The 25,013-nt window shown below is 47.6% G+C and overlaps 1 protein-coding gene across 1 annotated transcript in view; it reads left to right on the forward strand.

Moving 5' to 3' along the window:
- Positions 1-25,013, forward strand: part of LOC110487935 (E3 ubiquitin-protein ligase MYLIP-A) — a 39,831-nt gene that overhangs the window by 10,882 nt on the left and 3,936 nt on the right. Inside the window, exons 3-5 of the mRNA XM_021559855.3 lie at positions 17,999-18,184; positions 23,272-23,469; positions 23,854-24,018. Coding sequence (XP_021415530.1) covers positions 17,999-18,184; positions 23,272-23,469; positions 23,854-24,018 — 549 coding nt within the window. The remainder of the gene's footprint in view (positions 1-17,998; positions 18,185-23,271; positions 23,470-23,853; positions 24,019-25,013) is intronic.

A 25,013-nucleotide genomic window follows, 5' to 3' on the forward strand; every position in this document is an offset into this window, starting at 1 on the left:
TCTCACCCTGTTACATAGCATATGGTGGACTCTGCACCCACAGAACACAAAACAAAAAGCTGCTTACATAAGCTGGACTGCTTAAATTTACAGAATCATCACCAAATCCTGCTGCTGTCCCATTGTGTGTGTGTGTGTGTGTGTGTGTGTGTGTGTGTGTGTGTGTGTGTGTGTGTGTGGGCCCACTCTGGTACAAGTCTGCACAGGACTGATTTATTCACCCCTCTCGCACCTGCAGCTTTTCGTCCCACTCCTGCCCACACCAGCTGTCTTTGTCGGACTCCCACTCGCTACCACAAGAACTGATCCCACAATGTTATTTTAGGCTCATGTGAAGACTCTTACCCTTATTGGCAATATCGAAATGTGCAAAAATAAATAACCTACGAAATAGGTTAAATTACTAGAGATTCTCACGTGGCCATTTTTATATTAAGCTTTCGGTATTACCGGGCTATATCAGCGAGTAGGCTAGACGTGGACTTTCTGTATTACCGGGCTATATCAGCGAGTAGGCTAGACGTGGACTTTCTGTATTACCGGGCTATATCAGCGAGTAGGCTAGACGTGGACTTTCTGTATTACCGGGCTATGTCAGCGAGTAGGCTAGACGTGGACTTTCTGTATTACCAGGCTATGTCAGCGAGTAGGCTAGACGTGGACTTTCTGTATTACCGGGCTATATCAGCGAGTAGGCTAGACGTGGACTTTCTGTATTACCGGGCTATATCAGCGAGTAGGCTAGACGTGGACTTTCTGTATTACCGGGCTATATCAGCGAGTAGGCTAGATGTGGACTTTCTGTATTACCGGGCTATATCAGCGAGTAGGCTAGATGTGGACTTTCTGTATTACCGGGCTATATCAGCGAGTACGCTAGATGTGGACTTTCTGTATTACCGGGCTATATCAGCGAGTAGGCTAGATGTGGACTTTCTGTATTACCGGGCTATATCAGCGAGTAGGCTAGACGTGGACTTTCTGTATTACCGGGCTATATCAGCGAGTAGGCTAGATGTGGACTTTCTGTATTACCGGGCTATGTCAGCGAGTAGGCTAGACGTGGACTTTCTGTATTACCGGGCTATATCAGCGAGTAGGCTAGACGTGGACTTTCTGTATTACCGGGCTATATCAGCGAGTAGGCTAGACGTGGACTTTCTGTATTACCGGGCTATGTCAGCGAGTAGGCTAGACGTGGACTTTCTGTATTACCGGGCTATATCAGCGAGTAGGCTAGACGTGGACTTTCTGTATTACCGGGCTATGTCAGCGAGTAGGCTAGACGTGGACTTTCTGTATTACCGGGCTATATCAGCGAGTAGGCTAGACGTGGACTTTCTGTATTACCGGGCTATATCAGCGAGTACGCTAGACGTGGACTTTCTGTAATACCGGGCTATATCAGCGAGTAGGCTAGACGTGGACTTTCTGTATTACCGGGCTATATCAGCGAGTAGGCTAGATGTGGACTTTCTGTATTACCGGGCTATATCAGCGAGTAGGCTAGACGTGGACTTTCGGTATTACCGGGCTATGTCAGCGAGTAGGCTAGATGTGGACTTTCTGTATTACCGGGCTATATCAGCGAGTAGGCTAGATGTGGACTTTCTGTATTACCGGGCTATATCAGCGAGTAGGCTAGACGTGGACTTTCTGTATTACCGGGCTATATCAGCGAGTAGGCTAGACGTGGACTTTCTGTATTACCGGGCTATATCAGCGAGTAGGCTAGATGTGGACTTTCTGTATTACCGGGCTATGTCAGCGAGTAGGCTAGACGTGGACTTTCTGTATTACCGGGCTATGTCAGCGAGTAGGCTAGACGTGGACTTTCTGTATTACCGGGCTATATCAGCGAGTAGGCTAGACGTGGACTTTCTGTATTACCGGGCTATATCAGCGAGTAGGCTAGACGTGGACTTTCTGTATTACCGGGCTATATCAGCGAGTAGGCTAGACGTGGACTTTCTGTATTACCGGGCTATGTCAGCGAGTAGGCTAGACGTGGACTTTCTGTATTACCGGGCTATATCAGCGAGTAGGCTAGACGTGGACTTTCTGTATTACCGGGCTATATCAGCGAGTAGGCTAGACGTGGACTTTCTGTATTACCGGGCTATATCAACGAGTAGGCTAGACGTGGACTTTCTGTATTACCGGGCTATATCAGCGAGTAGGCTAGACGTGGACTTTCGGTATTACCGGGCTATGTCAGCGAGTAGGCTAGACGTGGACTTTCTGTATTACCGGGCTATGTCAGCGAGTAGGCTAGACGTGGACTTTCTGTATTACCGGGCTATATCAGCGAGTAGGCTAGACGTGGACTTTCTGTATTACCGGGCTATATCAGCGAGTAGGCTAGACGTGGACTTTCTGTATTACCGGGCTATATCAGCGAGTAGGCTAGACGTGGACTTTCTGTATTACCGGGCTATATCAGCGAGTAGGCTAGACGTGGACTTTCTGTATTACCGGGCTATATCAGCGAGTAGGCTAGACGTGGACTTTCTGTATTACCGGGCTATATCAGCGAGTAGGCTAGACGTGGACTTTCTGTATTACCGGGCTATATCAGCGAGTAGGCTAGACGTGGACTTTCTGTATTACCGGGCTATATCAGCGAGTAGGCTAGACGTGGACTTTCTGTATTACCGGGCTATGTCAGCGAGTAGGCTAGACGTGGACTTTCTGTATTACCGGGCTATGTCAGCGAGTAGGCTAGACGTGGACTTTCTGTATTACCGGGCTATATCAGCGAGTAGGCTAGACGTGGACTTTCTGTATTACCGGGCTATATCAACGAGTAGGCTAGACGTGGACTTTCTGTATTACCGGGCTATATCAGCGAGTAGGCTAGACGTGGACTTTCGGTATTACCGGGCTATGTCAGCGAGTAGGCTAGACGTGGACTTTCTGTATTACCGGGCTATGTCAGCGAGTAGGCTAGACGTGGACTTTCTGTATTACCGGGCTATGTCAGCGAGTAGGCTAGACGTGGACTTTCTGTATTACCGGGCTATATCAGCGAGTAGGCTAGACGTGGACTTTCTGTATTACCGGGCTATATCAGCGAGTAGGCTAGACGTGGACTTTCTGTATTACCGGGCTATATCAGCGAGTAGGCTAGACGTGGACTTTCTGTATTACCGGGCTATATCAGCGAGTAGGCTAGACGTGGACTTTCTGTATTACCGGGCTATATCAGCGAGTAGGCTAGACGTGGACTTTCTGTATTACCGGGCTATATCAGCGAGTAGGCTAGACGTGGACTTTCTGTATTACCGGGCTATATCAGCGAGTAGGCTAGACGTGGACTTTCTGTATTACCGGGCTATATCAGCGAGTAGGCTAGACGTGGACTTTCTGTATTACCGGGCTATATCAGCGAGTAGGCTAGATGTGGACTTTCTGTATTACCGGGCTATATCAGCAAGTAGGCTAGACGTAGTTTGAAGAGAACAGAATTGGTGAGACTTGCTCTTTCACTTCGTTTTTATAGCTTACCTTTTTAGGAGTGGGACGATTTCCAGACAGACAAATATGGGTGATCAATATTTATTTTTAGGCAATGTAGTTAACTATATTCTAATCCTCATATTTGGGAAGTACATTTCCTTGGAAAGATGAAAAAAAAAATCGTAGGCAGCCTACTCGATTTCATTGAGACCACGGGCAGGCCTCTTAACTTGAAGCAGTGAATGAGACCACAGGCAGGCCTCTTAACTTGAAGCAGTGAATGAGACCACGGGCAGGCCTCTTAACTTGAAGCAGTGAATGAGACCACGGGCAGGCCTCTTAACTTGAAGCAGTGAATGAGACCACAGGCAGGCCTCTTAACTTGAAGCAGTGAATGAGACCACGGGCAGGCCTCTTAACTTGAAGCAGTGAATGAGACCACGGGCAGGCCTCTTAACTTGAAGCAGTGAATGAGACCACGGGCAGGCCTCTTAACTTGAAGCAGTGAATGAGACCACGGGCAGGCCTCTTAACTTGAAGCAGTGAATGAGACCACGGGCAGGCCTCTTAACTTGAAGCAGTGAATGAGACCACGGGCAGGCCTCTTAACTTGAAGCAGTGAATGAGACCACGGGCAGGCCTCTTAACTTGAAGCAGTGAATGAGACCACGGGCAGGCCTCTTAACTTGAAGCAGTGAATGAGACCACGGGCAGGCCTCTTAACTTGAAGCAGTGAATGAGACCGATGTGACTTTTTAATACAATAGGTAGTTTAATGCGCAACAAGCAGAAAGACGACCGTTTACAAATAACCTGCGGGACGACACAAATATACCCATCCCGAAGCCTGTCTGATCTGACCACCCGCTCCCAACCGCAGAATGACAAATGGCGACTGCAGCAGTGTTCTGTCGGGATCCTCAGCGCTCTAAACTCTTCTTATTAGTTAGCTTGCTGAAGGCAAGCTACTCCAAATGTATTACAAACTCATTATTATTATTATTATTATATTTATTCGGCCCGCTCTAGCGCTTAAACCATTTAACACGAAACCAACTTTAAAACGTACATGCAAGCCCCAACTTCTCATAGCATTTCTACTTTGACTACAACAAAGGCACATCTCAATAGGTGGTCCAGATATGTTATGACATGGGGGGGGGGGGGGGGGGGGGGGGGCTTTCCTCTTTTGTTCTCTTATTGTTCCTCGAGCTAGGGATGACATCACGGACTCCCATCAGACCAACTCCTTGAGGTTTGCAGTTGTCTTTACCCTTTAGTGTGTGTACCTCATTGTATTTATACTTTGGATATCGCTTTTCAATCAGTCAAAGTTCAAAAATCGCTGGAGGACGTCTTTTAAGATGATCTCAAATGAATTTCACACACACTCCCACATTTTTTAAAAGCTTTCTATAAATACACACTCAGGTCTTTGGTCTGTGGCGCAGGCTCAGTTCAGTGTGATTTCTGTGGTTCCTCTGTCCTCTGAACATCAAATAAACCCCCATCCTAATCCTGTAGCTTAGATCACAGCAACTCTCTACACCGCTCCACCTGGGTAGCTTTTGAAACACCCTGTCCGACTGCCTAATGCAGCCGACTGCCTGCTAGTGGGAGAGATGTTTTCTCTACTCCCCCCCATCTATTTTTTTTGCTGCTCACACCTAGACTGACTCTGTCTCTGACCATGGTTTGAGTTGAGCCAGTCTTGATGTTTGTGTGTGTGTGTTCACTGACCAGATCTGTGCAGTCTCATAGAGCTACTTCTGCATTTGGTTGTAATTTCTGAATTCTCAGAGGAGTAGTAGATTTAAATTTGTTTTAAAAGCTGTTCGCTCAAACAACAAACATCCCTCTTTATGAAACTTCCTGATAAATCCATCCATTGGTTAGGAGATGATGGGAGTGGTCATGTCTGTTTGGGTGAGAGCAAGGCAGGGATTGAGTTGGGGCCCCATAGAAATAGAATACGTAGAATGTCATCATTGTTCTAGTTGTTTTAATTCTACGGTTGGACCTTGGCCCCCCTCAATGAATGTGTGCTGTCTGCCTCGTTATCCCTCACTAGTCTAGAGGTAGTGCTGCCTGCCTCGTTATCCCTCACTAGCCCAGAGGTAGTGCTGCCTGCCTCGTTATCCCTCACTAGCCCAGAGGTAGTGCTGCCTGCCTCGTTATCCCTCACTAGCCCAGAGGTAGTGCTGCCTGCCTCGTTATCCCTCACTAGCCCAGAGGTAGTGCTGCCTGCCTCGTTATCCCTCACTAGCCCAGAGGTAGTGCTGCCTGCCTCGTTATCCCTCACTAGCCCAGAGGTAGTGCTGCCTGCCTCGTTATCCCTCACTAGCCCAGAGGTAGTGCTGCCTGCCTCGTTATCCCTCACTAGCCCAGAGGTAGTGCTGCCTGCCTCGTTATCCCTCACTAGCCCAGAGGTAGTGCTGCCTGCCTCGTTATCCCTCACTAGCCCAGAGGTAGTGCTGCCTGCCTCGTTATCCCTCACTAGCCCAGAGGTAGTGCTGCCTGCCTCGTTATCCCTCACTTGCCCAGAGGTAGTGCTGTCTGCCTCGTTATCCCTCACTAGCCCAGAGGTAGTGCTGCCTGCCTCGTTATCCCTCACTAGCCCAGAGGTAGTGCTGCCTGCCTCGTTATCCCTCACTAGCCCAGAGGTAGTGCTGCCTGCCTCGTTATCCCTCACTTGCCCAGAGGTAGTGCTGTCTGCCTCGTTATCCCTCACTAGCCCAGAGGTAGTGCTGCCTGCCTCGTTATCCCTCACTAGCCCAGAGGTAGTGCTGCCTGCCTCGTTATCCCTCACTAGCCCAGAGGTAGTGCTGCCTGCCTCGTTATCCCTCACTAGCCCAGAGGTAGTGCTGCCTGCCTCGTTATCCCTCACTAGCCCAGAGGTAGTGCTGCCTGCCTCGTTATCCCTCACTAGCCCAGAGGTAGTGCTGTCTGCCTCGTTATCCCTCACTAGCCCAGAGGTAGTGCTGTCTGCCTCGTTATCCCTCACTAGCCCAGAGGTAGTGCTGTCTGCCTCGTTATCCCTCACTAGCCCAGAGGTAGTGCTGTCTGCCTCGTTATCCCTCACTAGCCCAGAGGTAGTGCTGTCTGCCTCGTTATCCCTCACTAGCCCAGAGGTAGTGCTGCCTGCCTCGTTATCCCTCACTAGCCCAGAGGTAGTGCTGCCTGCCTCGTTATCCCTCACTAGCCCAGAGGTAGTGCTGCCTGCCTCGTTATCCCTCACTAGCCCAGAGGTAGTGCTGCCTGCCTCGTTATCCCTCACTAGCCCAGAGGTAGTGCTGCCTGCCTCGTTATCCCTCACTAGCCCAGAGGTAGTGCTGCCTGCCTCGTTATCCCTCACTAGCCCAGAGGTAGTGCTGCCTGCCTCGTTATCCCTCACTAGCCCAGAGGTAGTGCTGCCTGCCTCGTTATCCCTCACTAGCCCAGAGGTAGTGCTGCCTGCCTCGTTATCCCTCACTAGCCCAGAGGTAGTGCTGCCTGCCTCGTTATCCCTCACTAGCCCAGAGGTAGTGCTGCCTGCCTCGTTATCCCTCACTAGCCCAGAGGTAGTGCTGCCTGCCTCGTTATCCCTCACTAGCCCAGAGGTAGTGCTGCCTGCCTCGTTATCCCTCACTAGCCCAGAGGTAGTGCTGCCTGCCTCGTTATCCCTCACTAGCCCAGAGGTAGTGCTGCCTGCCTCGTTATCCCTCACTAGCCCAGAGGTAGTGCTGCCTGCCTCGTTATCCCTCACTAGCCCAGAGGTAGTGCTGCCTGCCTCGTTATCCCTCACTAGCCCAGAGGTAGTGCTGCCTGCCTCGTTATCCCTCACTAGCCCAGAGGTAGTGCTGCCTGCCTCGTTATCCCTCACTAGCCCAGAGGTAGTGCTGCCTGCCTCGTTATCCCTCACTAGCCCAGAGGTAGTGCTGCCTGCCTCGTTATCCCTCACTAGCCCAGAGGTAGTGCTGCCTGCCTCGTTATCCCTCACTAGCCCAGAGGTAGTGCTGTCTGCCTCGTTATCCCTCACTAGCCCAGAGGTAGTGCTGTCTGCCTCGTTATCCCTCACTAGCCCAGAGGTAGTGCTGTCTGCCTCGTTATCCCTCACTAGCCCAGAGGTAGTGCTGCCTGCCTCGTTATCCCTCACTAGCCCAGAGGTAGTGTTGTCTGCGTCATGCTGGTCTAAATTAACATGTTTTCCACTCCTTGTTGTTTAGCATTCCGATCAGGCCAACGGTTGGTCGGGGGGGTTAGCAAACCAGAGGGCACAGCACAGCCATTAATATAGACCACTGCCATGAATGAGAAAAGGGATGTTTTTAGTTTATTTTCCTTAGAAATATAATCTCTAGAAGGGACTTAAAGCCTCTAACCCTAGCAATTTGACTGGTAAATTCTGCTAATACTAGGTTCAAAATGGAAGGGCATTCTGGCTGGGTTTTTTGAATGGCAGCAACATGCATGCATTCTTGGGTTTGCATGGCCTCTCGGACTCAGTTAGTTGTCCTTCAATCAGAGTCTAGTTGATTTGATTTGTTAGTACACAAATATAAAGGCAACATGTAAAGTGTTGGTCCCATGTTTCGTGAGCTGAAATAGAAGATTCTAGAAATGTTCCATATGCAAAAAAAACATATTTCTCTTAAATGTTGTGCTCAAATGTGTTTACATCCCTGTTAGTGAGCATTTCTCCTTCGCCAAGATAATCCATCCACCTGACAGGTGTGGCATATCAAGCAGCTGATTTAAACAGCATGCTCATTACATGGATGCACCTTGTGCTGGGGACAAAAGGCCACTCTAAAATGTGCAGTTTTGTCACACAACACAATGCCACAACTGTCAAGTTTTGAAGGAACATGCGATTGGCATGAATAAGCCTCATCCAATGTCGTTTTAGAGAATTTGTCAGTACTTCCAACTTGCCTCACAACCGCAGACACATGGTGTGAACGTGGGCGGGCGGTTTGTTGACGTCAACGTTGTGAACAGAGTGCCCCATGGTGGGGTTATGGTATGGGCAGGCATAAGCTACAGACAATGAACACAATTGCATTTTATTGATAGCAATTTGAATGCACAGAGATGCCGTGATGAGATCCTGAGGCCCATTGTCGTGCCATTCATCCGCCACCATCACCTCATGTTTCAGCATGGTAATGCACAGCCCTATGTGGCAAAGAACTGTACTCAATCCCTAGAAGCCTGCATACCAGACATGTCACCCGTTGAGCATGTTTGGGATGCTCTGGATCAACGTATACAACAGCGTGTTCCAGTTCCCATCAATATCCAGCAACTTCACACAACCATTGAAGAGAAGTGGGACAACATTTCACAGGCCACAGTCAACAGCCTGATTTAACTCTGAAAGAGATGTCACACTCCATGAGGCAAATGGTGGTCACACCAGATACTGACTGCTTTTAGGATCAACACCCCTACCTGTTTTAAGGTATCTGTGACCAGATGCATATCTGTATTCCCAGCCATGTGAAATCCATAGATTAGGGACTAATTCATTTATTTCAGTTGACTAATTTTCTTTATACGAACTGTAACTCACTAGAATCTTTGACATTGTTGCTTTTGTTTTGGTTCAATATATCTGTGAATTCAGTTAGAGAGGAACGTTTGAGAATGCTTTGGCAGTTTAACTTGGGTGCAAATGCAGACGTCACGTGTCGTTGTGTTTTGCTATCCTCCCTCTAAACCCCCTGGGAGAGCCCTTGTGTATTATTGAGCCCTGACAACTCCAGTGTCTTTACATGTCTGCACAACCTAGATATTGTCACAACAACAAGGCTGATGGATGTTTTTCATGGAATTCAAGACCATTCGTGTTAGCATTATATCCATTTGCCTTAGTTTAGGAGATGAGGGTTTCCTCAGTCAGCCCCTGTCCTTTTCCCCCAAATTTTTTTTAAAACCTGCCTTTAAGGTCTCTGAACTCAAGTATCAGTCCCTCGTATATCTAGTTTGAACCCATAGCTTTAGTTCCCGGCCAGGAAGGATGTCTGTGGCTGGCTCTGGGCTGTGTGTGTGACCTTTGCCCTTCTACAGTCCATTATTATGGAATACTCTGTTATGTTCCCATGACCACAGGACGTTTTAGCTTACAAAAACAACGTATTAGTTCGCCTCGAAATGCCACTCTTTGGATTCAGGAATACAGTCGGTGTGTGAATAATTTGTATTTATTTATTTAGTGTTTTGTCCCTCTTTCCGTTGCTTAAACGAGCTGATTAACAGCCTTGTGTTGGAGAGTGTAAACTGTGAAGTTTTCATTGAGAGACAGTGAGTGGTGGAATGGGGTTATTAGAGTTCGTTGATTGGGAGTGACCTCTAGCACCACAGCTTTGGGCTGTGTTGTTTGTTACTCCAACAAACCACATTGTTTAGAGCCTGGCCCTGTGAGCTCTGAAACAGACACTTCTCATTGGCTGATGCGGTGCAGTCGCAAGGCAGAGGTTTTTTGGTTTCATTTCACACTGACTTTATGTTCTTCTGTGAACTCTGACGTTCTGACGTTCTGATGTGTTCTATGTTAAGTCCAGTTGAAACAATTGTTTTATTTGTTTTTGGCTACTTTTGAGAACTTGTTAACTCTTTAATTTAGTTAAGAAAAAGTACTGAGGTGAAGAGAGGAGAGCATGTGAAATATATATAGCCTATTTGAAGTCATTTAACTTTGACAACATCTAAAACACAGTTAAAATATGTCATTAATAAAATCATAACTCAAGTGCACTCTTCCTCCTCCCCCTTTCTCTTCTTCTTCTTCCTTCTCCTCCTCTCTTATCTTCCATCTGCTGTCACACATAGGGATCAATGAACCATATTCCCCCCTCAATCTACGGTCCACTTTAATTGAATTATTCCAGCTATGCAGTCAAGTGTTTTAGCATTCCAGCAGTAGAACAGATGACTTTGTGTTGGAGTCCCCGCTGTCATCCATTGCCCGCGGTGGTGTGTGTGTGTGTGAACAGTAAATGTACCATGCGGTCCAGTGGTCTGAGAGCAGGTGTTCCTTGACAGTAACGAAAGCCTTAAAGAGGCTGTGTTCATCCCAGTTGTATTTAAACTGGGCCAGCAGAGAGGAGGAGGTTTGAGGGTTTTCTGTTTCCAGATATCAGATTCCCTGCAGGCTTAACTAGAACCCCTGCTGTTTTGTCCGTCTGTGTTAGAGTTGAATAGTGGCAACCAGGTTAGAGATTTCCAACCCAAACCCGCTCTCTTTTCCAGAGAAAAAAATAACTGCTACAATTGTTATAATAAATGATTTCTATGAACAGCATGACGTGAAATGGATCTGTTTTTAATTGATATGTAACGTCTCAATCTGGCTTCTCTACGGCCGACTCTCTGCTATCTGCATTATCAATCACTGACGGGACAGACAGCACGTCTTCGTATGGAGCGCAGTTCACCATGCGGGGGTGACCTTATTTTGTTTTTTTAATTGTAAAGAGTTTTAATTAAAGCAGCCTATCGCTCAAATATCATTGCTTTAAATCAGTGTGCAGGCAAACACTCTCTCACGGTTTTTCTCTCCATCAATTCCATTCAAATTTGATCAAAAATAGGTCTAATCCTGTTGAAGATTTAATTATATATACAGTTCCAGTCAAAAGTTTGGACACAGTCATTCAAGGGGTTGCCTTTATTTGAATTTTTTACAATTTTCTACATTGTAGAATAGTAGTGAAGACACAAACTATGAAATAACACATGGAATCATGTAGTAACCAAAAAAGGGTTAAACAAATCCAAAAATATTTTATATTTGAGATTCTTCAAAGTACCCACCCTTTTCCTTGACAGCTTTGCACACTCTTGGCATTTTCTCAACCAGCTTCATTTGGTAGTCACCTGGAATGCATTTCAATTAACAGGTGTGCCTTGTTAAAAGTTAATTTGAGGAATTTATTTCCTTCTTAATGCGTTTGAGCCAATCAGTTGTGTTGTGACAAGGTAGGGGGGAAGAGGTATACAGAAGATGGCCCTATTTGGTAAAGGACCAAGTTACTTTTAAGACATGAAGGTCAGTCAATTCTGAAAATGTCTAAAACTTTGAAAGTTTCTTCAAGTGCAGTCGCAAAAACCAAGCGCAATGATGAAACTGTCTCTCATGAGGACCGCCACAGGAAAGGAAGACCCAGAGTTACGTCTGCTGCAGAGGATAAGTTCATTAGAGTTACCTGTCTCTCATGAGGAACGCCACAGGAAAGGAAGACCCAGAGTTACCTCTGCTGCAGAGGATAAGTTCATTCGAGTTACCAGCCTCAGAAATTGCAGCCTAAGTAAATGTGTCTGTTACTTGAAGTCTGAAGCATCTCAACATTAACTGTTCAGAAGAGACTGTGTGAATCAGGCCTTCATAGGTGAATTTCTGTATAGAAACCACTACTAAAGGACAACAATAAGAAGCAGAGGCTTGCTTGGGCCAAGAAACACGAGCAATGGACATTAGACCGGTGGAAATCTGTCCTTTGGTCTGATGAGTCCAAATTAGAGTTTTTTTTTGGCTCCAACCACCGTGTCTTTGTGAGGCGGTGAACGGATGATCTCCGCATGTTTGGTTCCCGCCGTGAAGCATGGAGGAGGTGGTGTGATGGTGATTTACTGGTGACACTGTCTGTGATTTATTTAGAATTCAAGGCACACAAAACCAGCATGGCTACTGCAGCGATACACCATCCCATCTGGTTTGTGCTTAGTAGGACTATGACCCAACACACCTCCCAGGCTGTGTAAGGGCTATTTGACCAAGAAGGAGAGTGATGGAGTGCTGCATTATATGACCTGGCCTCCACAATCACCTAACCTCAACCCAATTGAGATGGTTTGGGATGAGTTGGACTGCAGAGTGAAGGAAAAGCAGCCACCAAGTGCTCAGCATATGTGGGAACTCCTTCAAGACTGTTGGAAAAGCATTCCAGGTGAAGATGGTTGAGAGAATGCCATGAACTTTTGACTACTGGTAGTGTATACTAAACAAAAAAATAAACGCGACATGTAAAGTGTTTCATGAGCTGACATGAATGATTCCAGAAATGTTCCATATGCACAAAAGCTTATTTCTCTCAAGTTTTGTGCACATTTTTTTTACATCCCTGTTAGTGAGCATTCTGCCTGAGCGGCATTTGTGAATTTTTCTACAATACTCCACCTCTAACATCGTTTTAGAGAATTTAGCAGTACATACAACCTGCCTCACAACCGCAGACCACGTGTATGGCGTTGTGTGGACGGCTGATGTCAACGTTGTAAACAGAGTGCCCCATGGTGGGGTTATGGATGGGCAGGCATAAGCTACGGACAATGAACACAATTGCATTATATCGATGGCAATTTGAATGCACTGACTGTTCATCCACCGCCATCACCTCGTGTTGCAGCATGATAACATACACATCCCGTGCCGTTCATCCACCGCCATCACCTCGTGTTGCAGCATGATAACATACACATACCGTGTCGTTCATCCACCGCCATCACCTCGTGTTGCAGCATGATAACATACACATACCGTGTCGTGCCGTTCATCCACCGCCATCACCTCGTGTTGCAGCATGATAACATACACATACCGTGTCGTGCCGTTCATCCACCGCCATCACCTCGTGTTGCAGCATGATAATTCACGGTCCAATGTTGCAAGGATCTGTACACAATTCCTGGAAGCTGAAAATGTCCCAGTTCTTCCATGGCCTGCATACTCAGACATGTCACCCATTGAGCATGTTTGGGATGCTCTGGATCGTTTTCCAGTTGTCGTCAATATCCAGCAACTTCGCAAAACCATTGAATAGGAGTGGGAGAACATTCCACAACCTACAATCAACCGCCTGATCAACTCTATGCGAAGGTGATGTGTTGCATTGCATGATGGTGGTCACACACGGTACTGACTGGTTTTATGTGCAGTGTCCTTCTACCTGGACAGATGGTGGTAGTGTGGGCAGCAGTGTCCTTCTACCTGGACAGATGGTGGGTAGTGTGGGCAGCAGTGTCCTTCTACCTGGACAGATGGTGGTAGTGTGGGCAGCAGTGTCCTTCTACCTGGACAGATGGTGGTAGTGTGGGCAGCAGTGTCCTTCTACCTGGACAGATGGTGGTAGTGTGGGCAGCAGTGTCCTTCTACCTGGACAGATGGTGGTAGTGTGGGCAGCAGTGTCCTTCTACCTGGACAGATGGTGGGTAGGGTGGGCAGCAGTGTCCTTCTACCTGGACAGATGGTGGTAGTGTGGGCAGCAGTGTCCTTCTACCTGGACAGATGGTGGGTAGGGTGGGCAGCAGTGTCCTTCTACCTGGACAGATGGTGGGTAGGGTGGGCAGCAGTGTCCTTCTACCTGGACAGATGGTGGGTAGGGTGGGCAGCAGTGTCCTTCTACCTGGACAGATGGTGGGTAGGGTGGGCAGCAGTGTCCTTCTACCTGGACAGATGGTGGGTAGGGTGGGCAGCAGTGTCCTTCTACCTGGACAGATGGTGGGTAGGGTGGGCAGCAGTGTCCTTCTACCTGGACAGATGGTGGGTAGGGTGGGCAGCAGTGTCCTTCTCTCTGGACAGATGGTGGTAGTGTGGGCAGCAGTGTCCTTCTACCTGGACAGATGGTGGGTAGGGTGGGCAGCAATGTCCTTCTCTCTGGACAGATGGTGGTAGTGTGGGCAGCAGTGTCCTTCTACCTGGACAGATGGTGGTAGTGTGGGCAGCAGTGTCCTTCTACCTGGACAGATGGTGGTAGTGTGGGCAGCAGTGTCCTTCTACCTGGACAGATGGTGGTAGTGTGGGCAGCAGTGTCCTTCTACCTGGACAGATGGTGGTAGTGTGGGCAGCAGTGTCCTTCTACCTGGACAGATGGTGGTAGTGTGGGCAGCAGTGTCCTTCTACCTGGACAGATGGTGGTAGTGTGGGCAGCAGTGTCCTCCTCTCTGGACAGATGGTGGTAGTGGGCAGCGGTGTGGAGATGGTTACTGTCTATGGTAGTGACTGGTAGGTTGTCTGTGTGGGCAGGGTAGTGACTGGTAGGTTGTGTGTGTGGGCAGGGTAGTGACTGGTAGGTTGTGTGTGTGGGCAGGGTAGTGACTGGTAGGTTGTGTGTGTGTGTGTGTGGGCAGGGTAGTGACTGGTGTCATGATGTGTGCTGTTGGCAGTCTGGGCACCTCTGATGCAGCCTGGCGTTGCAGCCTGGCGTTCCCAGACATTGTTGGAGTTCATGTTCGAGCCGTGTACCAGTCACGATCCTGCACAGAGGACAGTCAGACCAGCTCACACCCTCCTCATCACCGCCCTCTACAGTTCACATCAAAGCATGGTGGATGAGGGGAGAATCCTGCCCTGCTGTCCTGGAAGTTGAATTGTGTCGACTTGCTGTACAAGTTAGACTAGACTTGTGACGGTTTCCTATACATTGTCCTTAACAACAATACCTACCTGGTATTTAACTTCTTATTACGAGGATGTTACAGATACTGTATACACCCAGACATGGTCATTTAGCCCTGGTTCTGAGCCCAGATTAAACCCAGTATTCGGTGGGAGGTATGAAAGAGTTGGACTGCACGTGACCGCGCTACAGGAGAAGTGTTCCTTTTCAGTTTGTAGTCACGTAAAGGCGGAGCAGTGAGCTGGCGACCCCGGGGTGACGAGGGAGAGGGAAGGAGAGCAGTCAGGCCAGGCAGGGCCGTGACTGATAGTAAGCCCCAGGCGACCCCGGGGTGACGAGGGAGAGGGAAGGAGAGCAGTCAGGCCCAGGCGACCCCGGGGTGACGAGGGAGAGGGAAGGAGAGCAGTCAGGCCAGGCAGGGCCGTGACTGATAGTAAGTCCCAGGCGACCCCGGGGTGACAAGGGAGAGGGAAGGAGAGCAGCCAGGCAGGGCCGTGACTGATAGTAAGCCCCAGGCGACCCCGGGGTGACGAGGGAGAGGGAAGGAGAGCAGTCAGGCCAGGCAGGGCCGTGACCGATAGTAAGCCCCAGGCGACCCCGGGGTGACGAGGGAGAGGGAAGGAGAGCAGTCAGGGCCAGGCAGGGTCATGACTGATAGTAAGCCCCAGGTAGTCAGAGCCCTTTGGTTTCCAACCAGGCAGGTAGCAAGCAGCCTGCTGGTCACATGAGTCCTGCTGCTGGGCCGAGCACAATAGGGAAACAGACGGCTGTGTGCTGTTTAGAGCCCGACCGCTAAAATCGGTTGACTGATATTATCGGTGATATTAGCCTTTCACATAAATATTAGTATCTGTCTTTATTCCATACATAAAGCACCAAGATTATATACTGTATATAGAATGAACAAAAATAGGTAGAAGAATAGGCATGCTGGTTTGACAGTGAGTAGCGTGCCACCGACAGACTATTTAAAAACAGAAGTAATCCAAAGTACACTTCACCAAGCAAGCAGCCCTCATCACATGATCACTTAGTTAACGTTAGCTGGCTACCTAGGCAGCAGTGTAGTTAGCCTAGCTAGCAATCTGTGCTACTTATGTGTGAACCCTGGACTGGCTCCAAAGTGAACTCATCCTCGATACAAAAATAGCACTGTTACTGTCTGGAGTCCAGACTCTGGACCTAATTATGTTTTCTACCTGAAATATGCAATCTGCAACAAAAACAAGACCGCTGGCGCATTCAAGATGAGATGGGATTGTGTGCTAGCTAAATTAGAATGTTGGTGTGACTAAAACCAGTGCGGCAAGCTTTTTCCTGCATGAATGCTTTCGGCCATCAGCGCAGGGGTGGCAGGAAGAGACCAAGCGGAGTTGACAGTAAAATCTCACACATTCATACACAGTTGGAGTTGTATGTTTACATAGCTTTGTGTTAGCGATGTTGTGTTATTCATTTGTACAGATGGGCTCGGTAGTGGTATGGCAAGGTATGAGGTTACATTATGTGTGAGGAAAACAAGGGAGTCAGTCTGGTCTGGTTTGATCCAGCTGACTGGATCCTATATGATATTATTGGTATCTCAGTTTTGTGTTAACAGCCTCACTGGACAGTGACTTGAAAGAGAAGTGTCATCACATCATAACCAAGTTAAAGTAGGCAACAACTTAATAACTCAATCATTCACCACATCTCAGGAACTAATGCATGTTTTGGGGAAAACAATGTAGAAGCCTCCGTGCCTGTGATTGTACCAGTCCAATGTTCACTGTATTCCATGTTGTTTTTGTCTATTGTTATTCTTTCTTTCTTTAAAAAAAAAATCCAGTTTCTTTCCCGAAGCCTACTATCCCTCCATGTTGAATTCAGCACAATAACAAGTGTTTAGCAACAACATAGGAGGGCCCTTACCTCCCTAAGAACAAGCTTACAGCGTTGCGTCATCATTACATCGATTTAGCCGTGTCTTTGTGTGGGTTTGTTTTGGTATATAACCAGACTTCTTTTTTTAAGAATGAGAGCGGGAGAAGAAGAGAGGCCAAGGCTGAATGGTGCTATCGTACCCAGACCCCACTGTTACAACAGCAGTAGAACCCGGTCTGCTTATCACTCTGTTGCACACTGCTGTGAATAGGCAGCTATACAGAAGTTTACAGGGCTGGCTGCTGACTCCTCTTACACTGTGATAAGAGCTAGAGCTCTGTGTGTGTGTGTGTGTGTGTACAGTGTGTGTGTGTGTGTGTGTGTACAGTGTCTGTGTGTGTACAGTGTCTGTGTACAGTGTACAGTGCACCCTGATTGGAGTTATGAAGCCCCATTTCGGGGCGGAAGGTAGCTTAGTGGTTAGAGTGTTGGACTAGTAACCGAAAGGTTGCAAGATTGAATCCCTGAGCTGACAAGGTAAAAATCTGTCTTTCTGCACCTGAACATGGCACTGTTCCTAGGCCGTCATTGAAAATAAAAATGTGTTCTTAACTGACTTGCCTGGTTAAATAAATATAATAATAATAATTAAAGTCGCTGACTGAGTCACTGGGTTAAAAGTCAGACTTCGTCACGCACTGTCTGGGAACAGCTGTAACTTTTTAACTCTGCTTGTGTTCCTCATTCTATTCCTGGCATCAATGACCGTAGTGAACTAGAAAGCGGAACAGAGTACTACTTTGAGGTATATGGCTTTGGTAAGCTGGAGGTCAGCTGTCAGTCGTAATGTGTGTTGGTGTGAGAGAGAAAGTGAGCTTCTATTGTCAATGAGTGAACAACCATCAATTTTCAGGTGCTCTAGGCCTGTTGCCCCCCCCCCCCCCCCCCCCCACACACACACACACACACAGCTTCTCTGTGTGTAACCCAACCTCTGACTTCCACCTGCTCCCCCAATCATGACCTGTTTGGTTCCAGGCCCTGTGCATCACCCCTCTCCAATCATTACATGTTTGGTTCCAGGCCCTGTGCATCACCCCTCTCCAATCATGACCTGTTTGGTTCCAGGCCCTGTGCATCACCCCTCTCCAATCATGACCTGTTTGGTTCCAGGCCCTGTGCACCACCCCTCTCCAATCATGACCTGTTTGGTTCCAGGCCCTGTGCACCACTCCTCTCCAATCATTACCTGTTCCAGTTCATGTCTAACATTCCCTCCTCTCTCTTCCCTCCACCAGACATGTGTTCTTCATGCAGGTCAAGGAGAACCTCCACAGCGGCCACCTGAGGATGTGTTCGGAGCAGGCTGAGGAGCTGAGTGCCCTGCTGGCCCAAGCTGAGTTCAGAGACTACAACCAGAACACAGCCAAGTACTGGTACTTTGAGCTGTGTGGGAGCGAACCCTGCCCGGCAACAGTCAACAGGTAAGGTCGCACACACACACACAGCTATGTCTTACTATGTTTGAGGACTTTTTGGGGCCCAACAGTTGATTCCCATTCAAGATCCTATTTTCACTTTTTCCCTAAACCTAACCCTAAGTCAGAAATAGCTGGCAAAAATGGCCACACTTCTGAATTCTAGTTAGTTTACTATTCTTGTGAGTACTTTTGGTTCTCACAAGTATAGTAAAATGTGTCCACACACACACACACACACACACACCTATGGTGTGTTTAAACAGGATTGAAGCCATTGTGCTAATTGGATGGAGTTTGCAGGACATGAATACACGGTTGAAATATTGAAAGCAAAGCTACCCTTGACAAGGTCGCTGGCTGGCTTAGAGAACAGATATGTTATTAGAGGCTTATGATATGAAAGTATCAACATCTAGCTGAACCAAGTGACAGATGTGTTGTTAATGATTCATCCTACATCGGTTGGACTTCTAACAATCAGATGCTTCAAAGAGGAAAATTCCCTTTCCTGTCCCAATTCTGAATGTTTGAACATTCATCCCAGAACAGGTCAAACCTTTCATCATTTATTACCATCGGTGTTACCTAGATTTAGCTGTGTTCCTATTCCGAAATAACATATGGTAGCTGTTCAAAACAAATAAACAATTAGGTGTAAAATAGGTTCTAGAATTTGCACCCTAACCCATGAGTTGCTCCGAGCCGTAACACTTCCCTCTACTTAGCCTACCTTCTTGAATAGGAATCAGTCTGTCGCGTGCATCTGACAGAAACATGCAGTGCCATGGGAACCTGATATCAGTTCCACTGACATTGCAGACTGCAGTAGAGTTTGGAAGTCCCCAGAAATTGTTTGCTTTGCAAGTGGAACAAAGTTCAAAACTCATGCCCACGTGTCAGTCGCCATGCGCAAAAGACCGACCAAGAGGAAACTGGAAGAAAAGACACGGTCACGAGGTTCGCTGTACAGAAAGAAAACGTGTTCCCCTCCCATGTTCCTACCATGGAGCCGAGGTTGGTCTGCAATTCGAACAACTGTTTGTCCCACGTGATGTCACCCAACATGAGATGAGTAATAGATGGAAAGGAAATGGCACCCTATTTCCCCATAGACTCTGGTCAAAAGTAGTGCACTAGATGGGTAATAAGGTGCCATTTTTGGAGCCTACTACACATACTCACAAGGTCCCCTCTACAGAGACAGACACACTCCTCTCTTCCCAAAGATTCTACCATGTAGCCACTTGTTTTTCTCTCTCAAGGACCAAACCTGTTCAGGCACGGAACTGAACACCTAACAGGGAATTTCACCAAAGCAAGCAGGGTTATTGAGTTCTAGCCAGGTAACTGTCCTACACATTGTGAAACGACTATAAATCATACAAATGAACACTTGAAAAGGGAATGGTACAGTTGAAGTTGGAAGTTTACGTACACTTATGCTGGAGTCATTAAAACTTGTTTTTCAACCACTCCACACATTTCTTGTTAATAAACTATAGTTTTGGCAAGTCGGTTAGGACATCTACTTTGTGCATGACACAAGTCATTTTTCCAACAATTGTTTACAGACAGATTATTTCATTGTATCACAATTTCAGTGGGGCAGAAATGTACATACAGCTTGGAAAATTCCAGAAAATGATGTCATGGCTTTAGAAGCTTTCCCAAAGGCTAATTGACATCATTTGAGTCAATTGGAGGCGTGGATGTATTTCAAGGCCTGCCTTCAAACTCAGTGCTTCTTTCCTTGACATCATGGGGAAATCAGCCAAAGACCTCAGAAAATAAATGGTAGTTATTTATATTTTCTGTGAAACCCAGCCCGGAAGTTGTTTTCCACTCTAACACATAAAGCCGTCTGTCTGCCTGTCTGCCTGTCTGTCTGTCTGCCTGTCTGCCTGTCTGTCTGCCTGCCTGTCTGTCTGCCTGCCTGTCTGTCTGCCTGTCTGCCTGTCTGCCTGTCTGTCTGTCTGTCTGTCTGCCTGTCTGTCTGCCTGTCTGTCTGCCTGTCTGTCTGTCTGCCTGCCAGCCAGCCAGCTACAACAACAACAACATGGTTGTGAGAACCAAGCGAGCGATTAGAGCGTAGCCCAGCAGCTCGTTGACTGGTTAAGTCAACAGTTTGAGAAGACTGCCAGTTTGGGTGGAGGCCAAGCTAAACTAGGGACTGTTCATACTAGGTCAGAGGACCGATCTATCGCTGTGTTTACACACACTCTAGGACACACACACTAGAAAACACATGCAAGACAAGCACACACAAACTAGGATCCTCCTGACATCGTAATTGGAGGGAAATGTCAGGCTAATATGGACATGAAGCTGTCCTGTTAATGTATTGTCAATTATAATAGCCCATTTGGTGATTTCCGTCAGCTCTGTTGTTTTGAGTAATTGCCGATAGCATACTTCTATTGCACTATGGGTAATGTTCTGGACATTCTTGCCCCTCATAATCAAGCGTATGTCTTGGGAGGAAGACTTAACCAATGTATGTACTGTGTTTAACTCATTTTGTGATACCATTTACAGAGGCACTCACATACAGATCATTTTACCATAGTAAAGAAATCACGGCAGGAGAATATTATCACTGTTGTGAAAGTTTCCGAACAGCAAAGCTGTCTGTAAGAGGAAATTTATTGGTGATGCATTCCATAGACACAGTTGTTGGGAGTCGACATCAGTACCCCCGTATAGCTGCATGAGAAATGTCCGTATGGAACTGAGGAGGGAGTCGACATCAGTACCCCCGTATAGCTGTATGAGAAATGTCCGTATGGAACTGAGGAGGGAGTCGACATCAGTACCCCCGTATAGCTGTATGAGAAATGTCCGTATGGAACTGAGGAGGGAGTCGACATCAGTACCCCCGTATAGCTGTATGAGAAATGTCCGTATGGAACTGAGGAGGGAGTCGACATCAGTACCCCCGTATAGCTGTATGAGAAATGTCCGTATGGAACTGAGGAGGGAGTCGACATCAGTACCCCCGTATAGCTGTATGAGAAATGTCCGTATGGAACTGAGGAGGGAGTCGACATCAGTACCCCCGTATAGCTGTATGAGAAATGTCCGTATGGAACTGAGGAGGGAGTCGACATCAGTACCCCCGTATAGCTGCATGAGTAATGTCCGTATGGAACTGAGGAGGGAGTCGACATCAGTACCCCCGTATAGCTGCATGAGAAATGTTCGTATGGAACTGAGGAGGGGTCGACATCAGTACCCCCGTATAGCTGCATGAGAAATGTTCGTATGGAACTGAGGAGGGGTCGACATCAGTACCCCCGTATAGCTGCATGAGAAATGTTCGTATGGAACTGAGGAGGGAGTCGACATCAGTACCCCCGTATAGCTGCATGAGAAATGTCCGTATGGAACTGAGGAGGGAGTCGACATCAGTACCCCCGTATAGCTGCATGAGAAATGTTCGTATGGAACTGAGGAGGGAGTCGACATCAGTACCCCCGTATAGCTGCATGAGTAATGTCCGTATGGAACTGAGGAGGGAGTCGACATCAGTACCCCCGTATAGCTGCATGAGAAATGTTCGTATGGAACTGAGGAGGGAGTCGACATCAGTACCCCCGTATAGCTGCATGAGAAATGTCCGTATGGAACTGAGGAGGGAGTCGACATCAGTACCCCCGTATAGCTGCATGAGAAATGTCCGTATGGAACTGAGGAGGGAGTCGACATCAGTACCCCCGTATAGCTGCATGAGAAATGTTCGTATGGAACTGAGGAGGGAGTCGACATCAGTACCCCCGTATAGCTGTATGAGAAATGTCCGTATGGAACTGAGGAGGGAGTCGACATCAGTACCCCCGTATAGCTGTATGAGAAATGTCCGTATGGAACTGAGGAGGGAGTCGACATCAGTACCCCCGTATAGCTGCATGAGAAATGTTCGTATGGAACTGAGGAGGGAGTCGACATCAGTACCCCCGTATAGCTGTATGAGAAATGTCCGTATGGAACTGAGGAGGGAGTCGACATCAGTACCCCCGTATAGCTGCATGAGAAATGTTCGTATGGAACTGAGGAGGGGTCGACATCAGTACCCCCGTATAGCTGCATGAGAAATGTTCGTATGGAACTGAGGAGGGGTCGAAGTTCGTATGGAACTGAGGGGGGGGGGTCGAGGTTCGTATGGAACTGAGGAGGGGTCGAGGTTCGTATGGAACTGAGGAGGGGTCGAGGTTCGTATGGAACTGAGGAGGGGTCGAGGTTCGTATGGAACTGAGGAGGGGTCGAGGTTCGTATGGAACTGAGGAGGGGTCGAGGTTCGTATGGAACTGAGGAGGGGTCGAGGTTCGTATGGAACTGAGGAGGGGTCGAGGTTCGTATGGAACTGAGGAGGGGTCGAGGTTCGTATGGAACTGAGGGAGGGGTCGAGGTTCGTATGGAACTGAGGAGGGGTCGAGGTTCGTATGGAACTGAGGAGGGGTCGAGGTTCGTATGGAACTGAGGAGGGGTCGAGGTTCGTATGGAACTGAGGAGGGGTCGAGGTTCGTATGGAACTGAGGAGGGGTCGAGGTTCGTATGGAACTGAGGGGGGGGTCGAGGTTCGTATGGAACTGAGGGGGTGCTGTCTTGGTGCTGTCTGTAGTAACTGGGACCTTGGTGCTGTCTAGTATCTGGGACCTTGGTGCTGTCTGTAGTATCTGGGACCTTGGTGCTGTCTGTAGTATCTGGGACCTTGGTGCTGTCTGTAGTATCTGGGACCTTGGTGCTTGCCTTGTGGTGCAGCTGACATACTGACTGTGGCCATTGAGTGATTAATGTAGCAGTGCCTCATCCTGGCTGCTGGACTCACTGTATGTCTGGTGTTAGAACCCTTCATGTCTTCTAGATGGCCATCGGTAGGGATGTTCATGACTTCATTACCAGCAGTCTGTCACGTTTCTCAGTTGTGTGAAGATGTTTCTCTACTGTTTTCTCACAGCCCTCCCAGGAAATGAATGCAGAACATGAACTATTTCAAGCACAGTAGCTCTTTGTGTGAACCCTTTGAAGCAATGAGGCTCTGCATGTGAATCAGTAGTAACACTGCCATCTCCCTCTCCTCTCTCTCGCCACAGTATCATCTCTAAGCACAAGGCGTTGGAGGGTCAGAGCCCGGGGTCGGTGGAGTACCAGGCCCTGCAGCTGGTGTCCAGTCTGGAGCACTACGGGGTGGAGTGGCACTGGGCCAGGGACGCAGAGGGACAGAGGCTGGCCATAGGGGTTGGCCCTGAAGGTATCGCTGTCTGTAAAGAGGACTTCAGCCTGGTCAACAGGTAAAGGAGGATCTTAACCATACTTAACCAACTACTCCATATCTTGTACATATCTTCCAAAACAACGTCACCAGAGAGCTTGGCATGTGGGTCTCATAGTGCACAATACACAATCTACTGTACGTAGTTCAGATTGCCTCCTAGAAATACTGTACCTTTACTGTACCGTCCACATCTATGAAGGGTAAAGTCCATCTGACCCGCTAACTTTACCTTCTAGGAAATCTGAGATTGTCATCAAACTTGAATTATATATTTGTTTTATTGTTGTGCGATAGTCTCTCTGTCTCTGTCTCTCTGTCTCTGTCTGTGTGGGTGTAATATTACAGGATTTCAGTTGAAAGAATACCGTTTCTAAGTTCAGCTTTTCTTTATCCATTCTAGGATCAGCTATCCCATAATACAAACAGCCACCCAGTCAGGGAAGAGTGTTTACCTGACGGTGACCAAGGATACCAGCGACAGTGTGGTTCTGCTATTCAAGCTGATCAGCAACCGGGCAGCAAGCGGACTGTACCGGGCCATCACTGAGACACACGCCTTCTACAGGCGAGTGGAGAGGGTTACCTTGTGGGAAGCCAGAACACAAATACATGCAGTCCAATTCTACACTCTGCACATACAGTGCCTTGCGAAAGTATTCGGCCCCCTTGAACTTTGCGACCTTTTGCCACATTTCAGGTTTCAAACATAAAGATATAAAACTGTATTTTTTTGTGAAGAATCAACAACAAGTGGGACACAATCATGAAGTGGAACGACATTTATTGGATATTTCAAACTTTTTTAACAAATCAAAAACTGAAAAATTACTCACTTGACTCTACATCCTTCTGAATACACGAAGAGTCCCTGAACCAGTCTGGCGTGACTTTATACTGCCTAGGGGCTGGTCAACCAGCCAACCGTTACACTCCCCCCATTTTAGTCCAGTTAGATAACGTTCTCTCTCTCTCATCACTTAAACCTTGGTGTTTCTGAAGACTCTGCTCCCTGAATATGCATCCTGATCTGTAGTTGTACACATTCACTGAGACTGTGCTTTGGTCCTTAGTGTCGTCAACAAACTGCCTCCCCCATGTGAGTGGTTAGAGCGTTGGACTAGTAACCGGAAGGTTGCAAGTTTGAATCTGTCCTTCTGCCCCTGAACAAGACAGTTCACCCATTGTTCCGTCGTTGACAATAAGAATGTGTTCTTAACTGACTTGCCTAGTTAAATAAAGGTCCTGATCTTGAGGAAGCCATAGGCAGTACAGGAAATGAAGAGCCTGTCTTAGTGTTGATATTTAATGAAACTAAAAGTGCTTCTTCCTGGAAAAATGGATGTCAGCTGTTTTCAATTGTGCAATAGCAAAGCTTGGCTTACAATAGTCACAAAGGTACAAGGATGACCTCTCTATTATGTGTGGGGGGTTTTCACCACGTATTCCTCAGCTTGTCCAGATGTGCCTGTTCTGTAGGACCTGTAGCAGTGTCTGTCAGTGTAGAGGACTTCTAGAGTCCTATACTGCTGTTGAACATGATCAACCCCCTTTTTATAGGGT

The sequence above is a fragment of the Oncorhynchus mykiss genome, chromosome 30 (genome assembly GCF_057628025.1).
Source record: "Oncorhynchus mykiss isolate SJ-2025 chromosome 30, ASM5762802v1, whole genome shotgun sequence".
NCBI lineage: Eukaryota > Metazoa > Chordata > Actinopteri > Salmoniformes > Salmonidae > Oncorhynchus > Oncorhynchus mykiss.